At 40.0% G+C, this 13,901-nt stretch overlaps 1 protein-coding gene across 1 annotated transcript in view; it reads left to right on the top strand.

Annotated features, from left to right (window-relative positions):
- GALK2 (galactokinase 2) overlaps positions 1 to 13,901 on the top strand; it is a 311,651-nt gene that overhangs the window by 26,363 nt on the left and 271,387 nt on the right. The window contains exons 2-3 of the mRNA XM_073618652.1: positions 4,719 to 4,807; positions 7,184 to 7,307. Coding sequence (XP_073474753.1) covers positions 4,719 to 4,807; positions 7,184 to 7,307 — 213 coding nt within the window. The remainder of the gene's footprint in view (positions 1 to 4,718; positions 4,808 to 7,183; positions 7,308 to 13,901) is intronic.

Genomic DNA, 13,901 nt, shown 5'->3' with positions numbered 1-13,901 from the left:
ACTTGGAGGTGTTCTGTACACAGATGGTGTACAGAACACCCCCTGAAAATGTCATTTCCTGCTTGTGTGATTGGCTCACTGAGTTTCTCAGAAGTCAGCACTAAGATACAAGTCAGATTTTTAGCATCCCCTGCAACAAAAATGCCATTTTTTTGTGAGATATTGGCAATAGGAAATCACATCTAAAGAGAAGCAGGCCTTGCCAATTTCCTCATTAGAGCCCTGCAAGTGCAGCAGCTGATTAATAATTTAAAAAAATAACTCCCATATAGATGCACTAAGCGCACAAACATCTATATCTTCAGAATAACAAAAGGAAGGAATCTGAAACCACGTTTGTTAAAATCCTTGTAATGTACATAGGTCACCCACAGGGGAATGTTTTTTTTCTTACCAAAATAGGAGTTACTCTTTAAATTGCTGTAGAGGAGAGAAGACTGCAGATAAACAGGTACAACATACCATTTTATTCTCTAGGGTCTCTGCTAAAAAAAATATATAATGTTTGGGGGTTCTAAGTAATTTTCTAGCAAAAAATACAGATTTTTACTTGTAAACAGATGTCAGAAAAAGGCTTGGTCTTGAAGTGGCATCTCAATATATTCCAAATTCTTACAGTATTTTTAATATGGAATAGATTTGTTATGTTAATAATTTAGTTTGGTTGAATAATTTCGGAATTCGTTAAGTCTAGTTTAGTATAATATAGTTTAGTTTATTAGTTTTCTAATGAATTCCAAATTTTCGGAACCATTTTGAATTGGTCGAAAAATGATCGACCGATTCGAGTTCTGTGTTAAGAATAGCTGGTTGTTAAGAAGCGGGCCAGGAATATGGCAACCAGGACCAGATGGCTTGCACCTGAGGGTACTTAGGGAACTCAGTCAAGTAATTGCCAGACCATTGTTCCTAATTTTTACTGACAGTCTACTGACTGGAATGGTACCAGCTGATTGGAGAAAAGCCAATGTAGCACCAATATTTAAAAAGGGCCCAAAGTACATCCCTGGGAATTACAGACCAGTTATGCCACTTACACACGAGCGGACTTTATGGCAGACTTTGCCCGGCGGACTTTTCGATGGACTTTCTGAATGAACGGACTTGCCTACACACAATCCACCAAAGTCCGTCGAATTCGTACGTGATGACGTACGACCGGACTAAAACAAGGAAGTTCATAGCCAGTAGCCAATAGCTGCCCTAGTGTGGCTTTTTGTCCGTCGAACTAGCATACAGATGAGCGGACTTTTCGACCGGACTCGAGTTTGACGGATTGATTTAAAACATGTTTCAAATCTAAGTCCGTCCAACTTTTGAGAAAACAAAGTCCGCTGGAGCCCACACACGATCGAATTGTCCGACGAAATCCCGTCCGCCGGGCAAAGTCTGCCGTAAAGTCCGCTCGTGTGTACGCGGCATTAGCCTAACATCAATAGTATGTAAACTCTTGGAGGGTATGATAAGGGACTATATACAAGATTTTAGTAATGAAAACGGTATCATTAGCAGTAATCAGCATGGATTCATGAAGAATCGTTCTTGCCAAACCAATCTATTAACCTTCTATGAGGAGGTGAATTGCCATCTAGATAAAGGAAGGCCCGTAGACGTGGTGTAGCTGGATTTTGCAAAAGCATTTGACACCGTTCCCCATAAACGTTTACTGTACAAAATAAGGTGCGTTGTACATGAGTACATGGATTGAAAACTGGCTACAAGGTGGAGTTCAGAGGGTGGTGATAAATCGTGATTACTCAGAATGGTCAGGGGTGGGTAGTTGGGTCCCCCAGGGTTCTGTGCTGGGATCAATCCTATTTAATTTGTTCATAAACGACCTGGAGGATGGGGTAAACATTTCAATCTCTGTATTTATGGGCGATACGAAGCTAAGCAGGGCAATAACTTCTCCGCAGGATGTGGAAACCTTGCAAATATATTTGAATAAATTAATGGGGTGGGCAACTACATGGCAAATGAGGTTCAATGTAGAAAAGTGTAAAATGCATTTGGGTGGCAAAAATATGAATGCAATCTATACACTGGGGGGAGAACCTCTGGGGGAATCTAGGATGGAAAAGGACCTGGGGGTCCTAGTAGATGATAGGCTCAGCAATGGCATGCAATGCCAAGCTGCTGCTAACAAAGCAAACAGAATATTGGCATGCATTAAAAAGGGGATTAATTCCAGAGATAAAACGATAATTCTCCCGCTCCATAAGACTCTGGTCCGGCCGCACCTGGAGTATGCTGTCCGGTTCTTTGCACCAGTCCTCAGGAAGGATGTACTGGAAATGGAGCGAGTACAAAGAAGGGCAACAAAGCTAATAAAGGGTCTGGAGGATATTAGTTATGAGGAAAGGTTGTGAGCACTGAACTTATTCTCTCTGGAAAAGAGACGCTTGAGAGGGGGTATGATTTCGATATGCAAATACCGTACTGGTCACCCCACAATAGGGATAAAACTTTTTCTCTGAAGGGAGATTAACAAGACTCGTGGCCACTCATTAACCACCACGGAGGATTTGGCTGCTCAATGGCCGGAGGACTTTTTACAATTTGGCACTGCGCTGCTTTAACTGGTAATTGCGTGGTCATGCAACGTTGTACCCAAACAAAATTTGCGTCCTTTTTTCCCCACAAATAGAGCTTTGTTTTGGTGGTATTTGATCACCTCTACGTTTTTTATTTTTTGCGCTATAAACAAAAAAAGAGTGACAATTTTGAAAAAAAAAACACAATTTTTTTTACTTTTTGCTATAATAAATATCCCCCAAAAATATATAAAAGAACAGTTTTTTTCCTCAGTTTAGGCTGATATGTATTCTTCTACATATTTTTCGTCAAAAAAAAGCATATATTGATTGGTTTGCGCAAAAGTTATAGCGTCTACAAAATAGGGGATAGTTTTATGGCATTTTTAGTAATATTTTTTTTTTTTTTTTTTTTTTACTAGTAATGGCGGCGATCTACGATTTTTATCAGGACTGCAACATTAGAGACACGTCAGAGAATTTTGACACATTTTTGGGACCATTGGCATTTATACAGCGATCAGTGCTATAAAAATGCACTGATTACTGTAAAAATGTCTCTGGTAGGGAAGGGGTTAACACTAGGGGGCGATCAAGGGGTTAATTGTGTTCCCTAGTGTGTGTTCTAATGGAAGGGGGGAGGGGACTGTGTAGGGGAGATGACAGATTGCTGTTCATACTTTGTATGAACAGATGATCTGTCTCTTCTCCCCTCAGAGAACTGTAAACTGTGTGTTTACACACACACAGATCCCGGTTCTTTGTGTGCCCCAAGCGATCGCGGGAGCCCGGCGGTGATCGCGACCGCCGGGCACACACATCAGCTCCATCGGCAGGGCCAAAATTGGAAGCGACGTAACATGACAGCGTTTCGCCGAGCCATGTTGCCGCAGTACAACTGCGGCGGCTAGTCGGCAATCAGTTAAGGACCAGGCCTATTTTTCAAACTTGTTGTTTGCAAGTTAAAATCTTTTATTTATTTTTTTTTTTTGCTAGAAAATTACTTAGAACCCCCAAACATAATATATATATTTTTTTTTCAGACCCCCTAGAGAATAAAATGGCGGTCGTTGAAATGCTTTGTCACATCGTATTTACGCCAATGCAGTTTTTTGGGAAAATAGTAAAGTTAGCCCAATTTTTTTTTTATATTGTGAAAGATAATGTTACTCTGAGTAAAATGATACCCAACATGTCATGCTTCAAATATGCGCCTGCTCATAATGACGACAAACTTTGACCCTTAAAAATCTCCATAGGCAACGTTTAAAATTTTTTATAGATTACCAGTTTTGAGTTACAGAGCGTTCACTTCTGCGCGCGAGCACGGCCGGACGGGGCACTTTAATTTTTTATTTATTTTTTTTCTTATTTTACTTTTTATTTTTACACTGTCTTTTTAAAAAAAATGTTTGGATCACTTTTATTCCTATTACAAGGAATGTAAACATTCCTTGTAATAGAAAAAAAGCATGACAGGACCTCTTTAATGTGAGATCTGGGGTCAAAAAGACCTCAGATCTCACATTTACACTGAAATGCAATAATTTTTTTTTTTTTTTTTTGTTCAAAAACGTTTTTTTTTCCCCTTTTTAAGGCCATTGGGCAGAAGTGACGTTTTGAAGTCGCTTCTGTCATCCAACGTCATTAAGTCGAGTGGGGCCATTATTCCCTCACTCAACTCACAGCCTCTGAGCGGAAAGCATCGGATCGTCTCCGCCTCTAACGACAGCTCTGGTAAGCGTCAGAGACGACCGGAACGTGGTGGGATGGCACGTGGCAATTGCCCTGTTGCCCACCCCCTGGATCTGCCCCTGGTTTAGAATCCACAGCCCAAACCATTACATTTTTTTAACAAAACATAAAAACCGCAGAGGTGATCAAATACCATCAAAAGAAAGCTCTATTTGTGGGAAAAAAAATGATAAAAATTTAATTTGGGTACAGTGTTATATGACCGCGCAATTGTCATTCAAAGTGCGTCAAGCACTGAAAGCTGAAAATTGGTCTGGACAGGAGGGGGGGTTTAAGTGCCCAGTAAGCAAGTGGTTAAGGCATTGGTGTAAATTTGTAGGTTCTATATGTGAAACAGTATACATCAATATTCTTTACAATTATCATCTGTTCCTCATGATGATTACAGAAGAAAATATATCAGTAAATGTATTTTCCTATATTTTGCAGGTTGCTTAAACTGAAAGAATTGTTCATCTCTAAATATGGCAGTGCGCCATCCTTCTATGCACGTGCACCGGGACGGGTAAACCTGATAGGTAAAACTGATTTTTTAAATAAGTGTTCTATTAATATCAATTTGGTTTATTCTATATAGTTTGTTTCATGTTTTATGCACTGGGAATAATGTTTATTTTTTAGTATTGGTTCATAGTGTTTTGAAAAAACAAAATTCCTCAAAAGTGGGACTTTGAAGGATCATGTGCACTCAAAAAATGAAAATGATATGTGAAACAGTACAAATTTATTACAAAAGGAAAATAACATCATACAACATGAATAAAACTGAAACACATGATAACAAAAACAGTTCAAGAAATGAATGAATGGAAGAGGCCCAAACCAGCTGACAGATAGAATCCAAATTACAAATTTAAAAAATTCTGTCTTCCTGTCAGCTGGTTTGGGCCTTTTCCATTCATTTGAGTGCTCATGGTCCTTCAAAGTCCCACTTTTGAGAAATTTTGTTTTTACATATTGTATTGGGGATGTGGACCTGAACCTCTTCTTTTTTTCAATTAGTTCTCCAAAACACTATGGACAAAAGGTTTTTGACTAACAGATATTCTAAATCATTATGTATAGTGCCTTGAAAAAAGTATTCATACCCCTTGAAATTTTACATATTTTGTCATGTTACAACCAAAAATGTAAATGTATTTTATTGGGATTTTATGTGATAGACCAACACAAAGTAGCATATAATTGTGAAGTGGAAGGAAAATAATAAATGTTTTTTTTATTTTTTATTTTTTTTTACAAATACATATCTGAAAATTGTGGTGTGTATTTGCATTCAGCCCCCTTTACTCTGATCCCCCTAACTAAAATCTAATGCAACCAATTGCCTTCAGAAGTCACCTAATTAGTAAATAGAGTTCACCTGTGTGTAATTTAATCTCAGTATAAATACAGCTGTTATGTGAAACCCTGAGAAGTTTGTTAGAGAACCTTAGTGAACAAACAGCATCATGAAGGCCAAAAAACACACTAGACAGGTCAGGGATAAAGTTGCGAAGAAGTTTAAAGCAGGGTTAGGTTATAAAAAAAATATCCCAAGCTTTGAACATCTCAAGAAGCACTGTTCAATCCATCATCTGAAAATGGAAAGAGTATGGCACAACTGAAAACCTACCAAGACATAGCTGTCCACCTAAACTGACAGGCCGGGCAAGGAGAGCATTAATCAGAGAAGCAGCCAAGAGGTCCACAGCTCAGGTGGGAGAATCTGTCCACAGGACAACTATTAGTCGTGCACTCCACAGATCTGGCCTTTATGGATGGGTGGCAAGAAAAAAGCCATTGCTGAAAGAAAGCCATATGAAGTCTGTTTGCAGTTTGCGAGAAGCCCTGTGGAGGACAAAGCAAACATGTGGAAGAAGGTGCTCTGGTCAGATGAGACCAAAATTTGCCTTTTTGGCCTAAAATATGCTATACAGGTATATGGGGGAAAACTAACACTGCACATCACCCTGAACACACCATCCCCACTGTGAAACATGGTGGTGGCAGCATGCTGGGGGGATGCTTTTCTATTGTAGGGACACGGAAGCTGGTCAGAGTTCATGGGAAGATGGATGGAGCCAAATACAGGGCAATCAATAGAAAACCTGTTAAAGTCTGCAAAAGACTTGAGACTGGCATGCAGGTTCACCTTCCAGCAGGACAACGACCCTAAACATACAGCCAGAGGTACAATGGAATGGTTTCGATCAAAGCATATTCATGTGTTAGAATGGCCCAGTTAAAGTCCAAACCTAAATCCAATTGAGAATCTGTGGCAAGACTTGAAAAATGCTGTTCACAGACGTTCTCCATCCAATCTGACAGAGCTTAAGCTATTTTGCAAAGAAGAATGTGCAAAAGTGTCTCTCTAGATGTTCAAAGCTGGTAGAGACATCCCCAAAAAGACTTTCAGCTGTAATTGCAGTGAAAGGTGGTTCTTCAAAGTATTGACTCAGGGGGGCTGAATACAAATGCACACCACACTTTTCACATATTTATTTGTAAAAACCATTTATCATTTTCCTTTCACTTCACAATTATGTGTCACCTTGTGTTGGTCTATCACATAAAATCCCAATAAAAAACATTTACGTTTTTGGTTGTAACATGACAAAATGTTGACCATTTCAAAGGGTTATGAATACTTTTATAAGGCACTGTATGTGAGAAACTTCTCTCCAGACCTTTCTGATAGCTGAGGTCCCACTACAGAATAAACAGTAGGTTTCCAGACAGGAGTTCCGCTGTTAACATTTTATTAATCACTGTGTTCTCATGGAAAGGTTAGCCTAAAAAGTGTGAAGTCTTTTCCAGAATACACACAAGGGAATTTCTGTTTCATTGATTGGTATAAAGCATGCTGTATTCTATTTAGATTTACTAACCTATGTCTTTATTCGTTAATGCAGGGGAACATATCGACTACTGCGGTTATGCAGTTCTTCCCATGGCTATTGAACAAGATATATTAACGGCTGTTCAATCTGTTGACTCTCAGGTGCTGCACTTGTCTAATACAAACCCAGCTTATTTGTAAGTGATTGGTTTTCATTCTTCCACAGATTGAATCCATTGCTAGTTTTGAAATGCTTTTATTCACATTTGAATGTACCCATTAAAATAATTTTGGTCAGTAGTTTTCTATAATTGGAACTGGTACTTAACTTCGAGCCAACATTTCTGCTAGTTTCCATGACCAGACTGTAAAACGAAACATGTTTTGTGATATGATCCTCTGAGTCAGCATTCCTCGCTTATTTTCCCCGAAGCCTACATTATTTTGTATGAAAATTGTGAGGCAAGATAAAGATACGTATCATATTTATTAAAAAACTGCCTTTAAGGCTCCATAAAACTTCTAACGCTCAAAATATGTAAAACATGTTTTTCTACAACTACCCATGTGGGCCGTACGTGTTTTTCTTTCTGATGTGATCAGACCAGATGGACAGTTAACCTTCACGGATTTGAGGGGAGCTGTAATTCATTATTTGGTTAACTAAGCTGTTGATGGTAGAAGGTATGTTGCAATATTTAAGTCCTCTCTAGAACAAGAACCTTAGTTAGTTTTTACATTTAAACATGTATGCAAATAGGATTTAGAAAACAACAACTCCATAGTCTTCTGGCCCACTAAAGTGGATACATTTTTCATTTTTTCAATTCTCTTGATAGAAATAGCTGTTTGCATTGATTAGCAGTCTGAAGTCAAGTTGTAGAGATACAACAGTCCTAATAGAGTACCACTGTATATTATTACCTGTATTTTCCAGGAAAACACAGATGTACATGGGCAGATATCTTGAGCATATCATAACAATCAAATATGAGATCAAAAGCATGTTACACACTTTAAGCAATGGTTTTATTCAGCAATGTAACTATATTGTTGTTGGTCCAGTGCGATTATACCGCAGCTGCAGGAGTCTCCAGTCCAACCTCCAGTCCAACCTCCAGTGTCTGATACAATAGCTTTTCTAGCATCATGCTAAAATGTAAAGGTTGTCATACATGGAGCAATTTTCAGCCAGTTCAAGATGAATCAAAATTTGATTAGTGAGATGTTGAAAAAATGAAAAATTAATGAAAAATTGAAGGAGCCAGGCGAAAAATTGTCAGCTGAACAGTGCCTGCATCCAATCGGATGCAGACACCATTCAGGTATCTTGACATTACAGCAGTTATAGTGGGAGATTCAAACATCTGCGGTGTATAGCATGGATGAAGGAATCTGTGTATGGCCAGCTTAACCGGTTCCCGACCGGCTCATGCAGATTTACTGCGACACATTGGCTCTCCTTGGCGAAATCCCATGTGTGTGTATATATACAGTGGGGCAAAAAAGTATTTAGTCAGCCACCAATTGTGCAAGTTCTTCCACTTAAAAAGATGAGAGAGGCCTGTAATTGTCATCATAGGTATACTTCAACTATGAGAGACAAAATGTGGAAACAAATCCAGACAATCACATTGTCTGATTTTTGAAAGAATTTATTTGCAAATTATGGTGGAAAATAAGTATTTGGTCACCTACAAACAAGCAAGATTTCTGGCTCTCACAGACCTGTATCTTCTTCTTTAAGAGGCTCCTCTGTCCTCCACTCATTACCTGTATTAATGGCACCTGTTTGAACTTGTTATCAGTATAAAAGACACCTGTCCACAACCTCAAACAGTCACACTCCAAACTCCACTATGGTGAAGACCAAAGAGCTGTTGAAGGACACTAGAAACAAAATTGAAGACATGCACCAGGCTGGGAAGACTGAATCTGCAATAGGCAAGCAGCTTGGTGTGAAGAATTCAACTGTGGGAGCAATAATTAGAAAATGGAAGACATACAAGACCATTGATAATCTCCCTCGATCTGGGGCTCCATGCAAGATCTCACCCCGTGGGGTCAAAATGATCACAAGAACAGTGAGCAAAAATCCCAGAACCACACAGGGGGACCTAGTGAATAACCTGCAGAGAGCTGGGACCAACGTAACAAAGGCTACCATCAGTAACACACTACGCCGCCAGGGACTCAGATCCTGCAGTGCCAGACGTGTCCCCCTGCTTAAGCCAGTACATGTCCAGTCCCGTCTGAGGTTTGCTAGAGAGCATTTGGATGATCCAGAAGAGGACTGGGAGAATGTCATATGGTCAGATGAAACCAAAGTAGAACTTTTTGGTAGAAACACAACTCGTCGTGTTTGGAGGAGAGAGAATACTGAGTTGCAACCAAAGAACACCATACCTACTGTGAAGCATGGGGGTGACAACATCATGCTTTGGGGCTGTTTCTCTGCAAAGGGAACAGGACGACTGATCCGTGTACATAAAAGAATGAATGGGGCCATGTATCGTGAGATTTTGAGTGCAAACCTCCTCCCATCAGCAAGGGCATTGAAGATGAAACGTGGCTGGGTCTTTCAGCATGACAATGATCCCAAACACACCGCCCGGGCAACGAAGGAGTGGCTTCGTAAGAAGCATTTCAAGGTCCTGGAGTGGCCTAGCCAGTCTCCAGATCTCAACCCCATAGAAAACCTTTGGAGGGAGTTGAAAGTCCGTGTTGCCCAGCGACAGCCCCAAAACATCACTGCTCTAGAGGAGATCTGCATGGAGGAATGGGCCAACATACCAGAAACAGTGTGTGACAACCTTGTGAAGACTTACAGAAAACGTTTGACCTCTGTCATTGCCAACAAAGGATATATAACAAAGTATTGAGATGAACTTTTGATATTGACCAAATACTTGTTTTCCACCATAATTTGCAAATAAATTTTTTCAAAAATCAGACAATGTGATTGTCTAGATTTGTTTCCACATTTTGTCTCTCATAGTTGAGGTATACCTACAATTACAATTACAGGCCTCTCTCATCTTTTTAAGTGGGAGAACTTGCACAATTGGTGGCTGATTAAATACTTTTTTGCCCCACTGTGTATATATATATATATACACGCGCCCGTTGCATGGCGGGGGACCCAATGTGCGTGGCCGGCGGTTGCGATTGCGTGCACGAGCGCCAGCACGGGGATTTGTTTGTGTGTGTGTAAACACACAAATCCCTGTCCTGTCAGAGGAGAGGAGATGTTGTTTGTTCCTAGTATGTAGGAACAATGAAATGTCTCTCCTCCTATTCAGTCCTATCCCCATACAGTTAGAACACAGTGAGGGAAAACACAGTTAACCCCTTGATCGTCCCCTAGTGGTAACCCCTTCCCTGCTAGTGACATTTACACTGTAATCAGTGCCTTTTTATAGCACTGATCGCTGTATAAATGTCAATGGTCCCAAAAATGTGTCAAAAGTGTCCGATCTGTCCGTAGCAAAGTTGCTGTACCGCCGCAATTACTAGTAAAAAAAAAAAAAAAAAATAATAAAAATGCCATAAATCTTTCCCATAGTTTGTAGACGCTATATCTTTTGTGCAAACCAATCAATTCACGCTTATTGGGATTTTTCTTTTAACAAAAATATGTAGCAGAATACATATTGGCCTAAATTGATGAAGAAATTAGATTTTTTTTTTTTGGGTAGGTTTTGTAGCATAAAGTAAAAAATAATATAGTTTGTTTGCTCTTTTTTTGTTTCTAGTGCAAAAAATAAAAAACGCAGAGGTGATCAAATACCACCAAAAGAGAGCTCTATTTGTGGGAAAAAATGACATAAATTTTATTTGAGTACAGCGTTGCACGACTGCGCAATTGTCAGTTAAAGTAAAGTAGTGCCTTATCGCAAAAAAAATGGCCTGGTCATGAAGTAGGGTAAATCTTCCAGAGCTGAACTGGTTAAATAAAACAGAACTCAGTAGAAATCCTTGTGGTACATTACTAGTGACGGGTCTCTTACAATTGAACCCCATTCTACTTTATAAAGTGTGTGTGTATGTATCTGTATATTTATATTTATATCCATAGACAACAGAATTGTTGCTATGCTTGCAGTGTAGGTCATGCCCCCAGGGCCACATCAATAAAAACTTGACAGAGGCTCTAATCCTCTTCTGCTCTATCCAAAACGAAAACAAATGTTTTTGGCAACACATAGACTATACTTTCTCAGCATAAAAGGCTTTGTGATAGGAAGACATCATTATGAAATGTGTTGGTGAGGTTTACCAGTGCTCCTTTACCTGGAATTCATCACATGGCTCTGAGAATGATTTTCACATTTTCTCTGATAGTTATGGTTCATCCACTTTATGTTGCCTGTACATTATTAAGCGTATTCTGACTTAAACAGTAAATTGTATGTAATTGTCTGATTGCAATGAGTCCAATGCTTTTCCTTCATTATTTTGGTAATAGTTGTCTTATTGCATTAGTGTTAGCATTTTACAGTGCATGTCCTGCAGATGGTGGATGAGCCAGTTTATTGCCAATATTATCCTAATCCACAAAGTGCATAACTTACAGTAATGTTCTAATTTATACTCATGTTTTTTTTTTTCCCTGAGAAAGTTTTATTAGAAAGCATTTGATACAATAGGATGAGATAAATGGAATTCTTCAGTTAAAGTAATCCAGATTTCCAGACGTCTTAAAATCCAGAATTAACCACATCTTTATTCTGTTGCGACTGTGCCCTGGGTTTAAATATTTTCCCCAATGAAAAGTAAACATTTAAATCAATATCTGGCATATCGAAAATTATGTCTAGAAGAACAGATGGAGAGAGGCGAAAGACTTTTTTGTTTATCTAGTTACTTTATGTGATGATGTGTTTTCTATAGTGCTTTTCTTTTTTTTTCATCTGGTATTAATAGATTAAGACTATAAAACAGCCATTTTTACCCAGGATCCATGGAACCCTAGAGTTCCTCTAGTGCGGAGGTCGGCCATTTGTCGATCCCAATATAGCTGTTGATAGCGAGCGGGTGACGGGTAGATCGAGCCCCCACAGTTACGACCCGCAGTCAGACTCAAAACGTCCCCTCCAAACACTATCTACACCAGCTCCTGCGATCCTTCCCTTACATCCATCCGGACCATTTTCTAGGGTCACATACAGATGCTCAAGAAGAACAGACAAGTACGCTACTACAAGGGCTTGTATTAGGGAAAGGAAAAGGGATGATTAAAAAAAAAAAAAGATGCATTATACTGCAGGAGCAGATGAAAGGGGGACACTGAACTCTGCACTGTGTACTCCTGACCTGTGAACTCTGCACTGTGTACTCCTGACCTGTGACCTCTCCACTGTGTACTCCTGACCTGTGAACTCTGCTCTTTGTACTCCTGTCCTGTGAACTCTACACTGTGTACTCCTGTCCTGTGAACTCTACACTGTGTACTCCTGACCTGTGAACTCTGCACTGTGTACTCCTGACCTGTGAACTCTGCACTGTGTACTCCTGACCTGTGACCTCTCCACTGTGTACTCCTGACCTGTGAACTCTGCTCTTTGTACTCCTGTCCTGTGAACTCTACACTGTGTACTCCTGTCCTGTGAACTCTACACTGTGTACTCCTGACCTGTGAACTCTGCACTGTGTACTCCTGACCTGTGAACTCTGCACTGTGTACTCCTGACCTGTGAACTCTGCACTGTGTACTCCTGTCCTGTGAACTCTACACTGTGTACTCCTGTCCTGTGAACTCTACACTGTGTACTCCTGTCCTGTGAACTCTACACTGTGTACTCCTGACCTGTGAACTCTGCACTGTGTACTCCTGACCTGTGAACTCTGCACTGTGTACTCCTGACCTGTGAACTCTGCACTGTGTACTTCTCCCCTGTGAACTCTGCACTGTGTACTTCTGCCCTATGAACTCTGCACTGTGTACTTCTGCCCTATGAACTCTGCACTGTGTACTTCTGCCCTGTGAACTCTGCTCTTTGTACTTCTGCCCTGTGAACTCTGCACTGTGTACTCTTGCCCTGTGAACTCTGCACTGTGTACTCTTGCCCTGTGAACTCTGCACTGTGTACTCCTGCCCCGTGAACTCTGCTCTGTGTACTCTTGTCCTGTGAACTCTGCCCTATGTTTGGCCTTGCTATGTTAGCTCCGTTAAGGACCCCATTCATACTTGAATGACGCTACTGTGTCACTTTTTTTTGCACATTTTTTAGCATTTATTTTCGAGCAGCACCATTCACTTGAGTGGGCCTCTCTCTGCTCCAAAACCCACTAAAAGAAACTCATGTACCAAATTTTGGACACAAGCCAAGAGCATTTTGTGTTGCATATCCTGTCACATGGAAAGTGCAAAAAACGCATGGCTGCTACCTACATTTGGGATGCCATTAAGAAATAATGGTATCGCAAGTGATTTGTGCTTTTTTATCAGGTTTTGCACGCGTTTGCAGTAAATCCTTGTACCCACGATCGGATTGTTGGTCAACAAAACCGTGGAATCTTGTCCGAAGGGCGTTGGCCCAAACTTGTCTTGCATACACACGGCCACACAATTGTTGGCCAACAAATACGAACGTAGTACTTAAAGTGCACAATAAAAATAGTGGAGAATAATACATGACTATGTGTTTTACTTCAAATGACAGTTTGGGAGTAGGCGGTTGTATTTTTTAAAATGTAATGTAAAATTGACAAGGGACACCAACATAGTTGTATCTTTGACCTACAGGATAATGGTGTTGTGGTAACAAAACAAAAAAAAAGCATAATAA

This window comes from Aquarana catesbeiana, linkage group LG03 (genome assembly GCF_042186555.1).
Source record: "Aquarana catesbeiana isolate 2022-GZ linkage group LG03, ASM4218655v1, whole genome shotgun sequence".
Taxonomy (NCBI): domain Eukaryota; kingdom Metazoa; phylum Chordata; class Amphibia; order Anura; family Ranidae; genus Aquarana; species Aquarana catesbeiana.
This window is presented reverse-complemented; position numbering and strand designations above follow the sequence as displayed.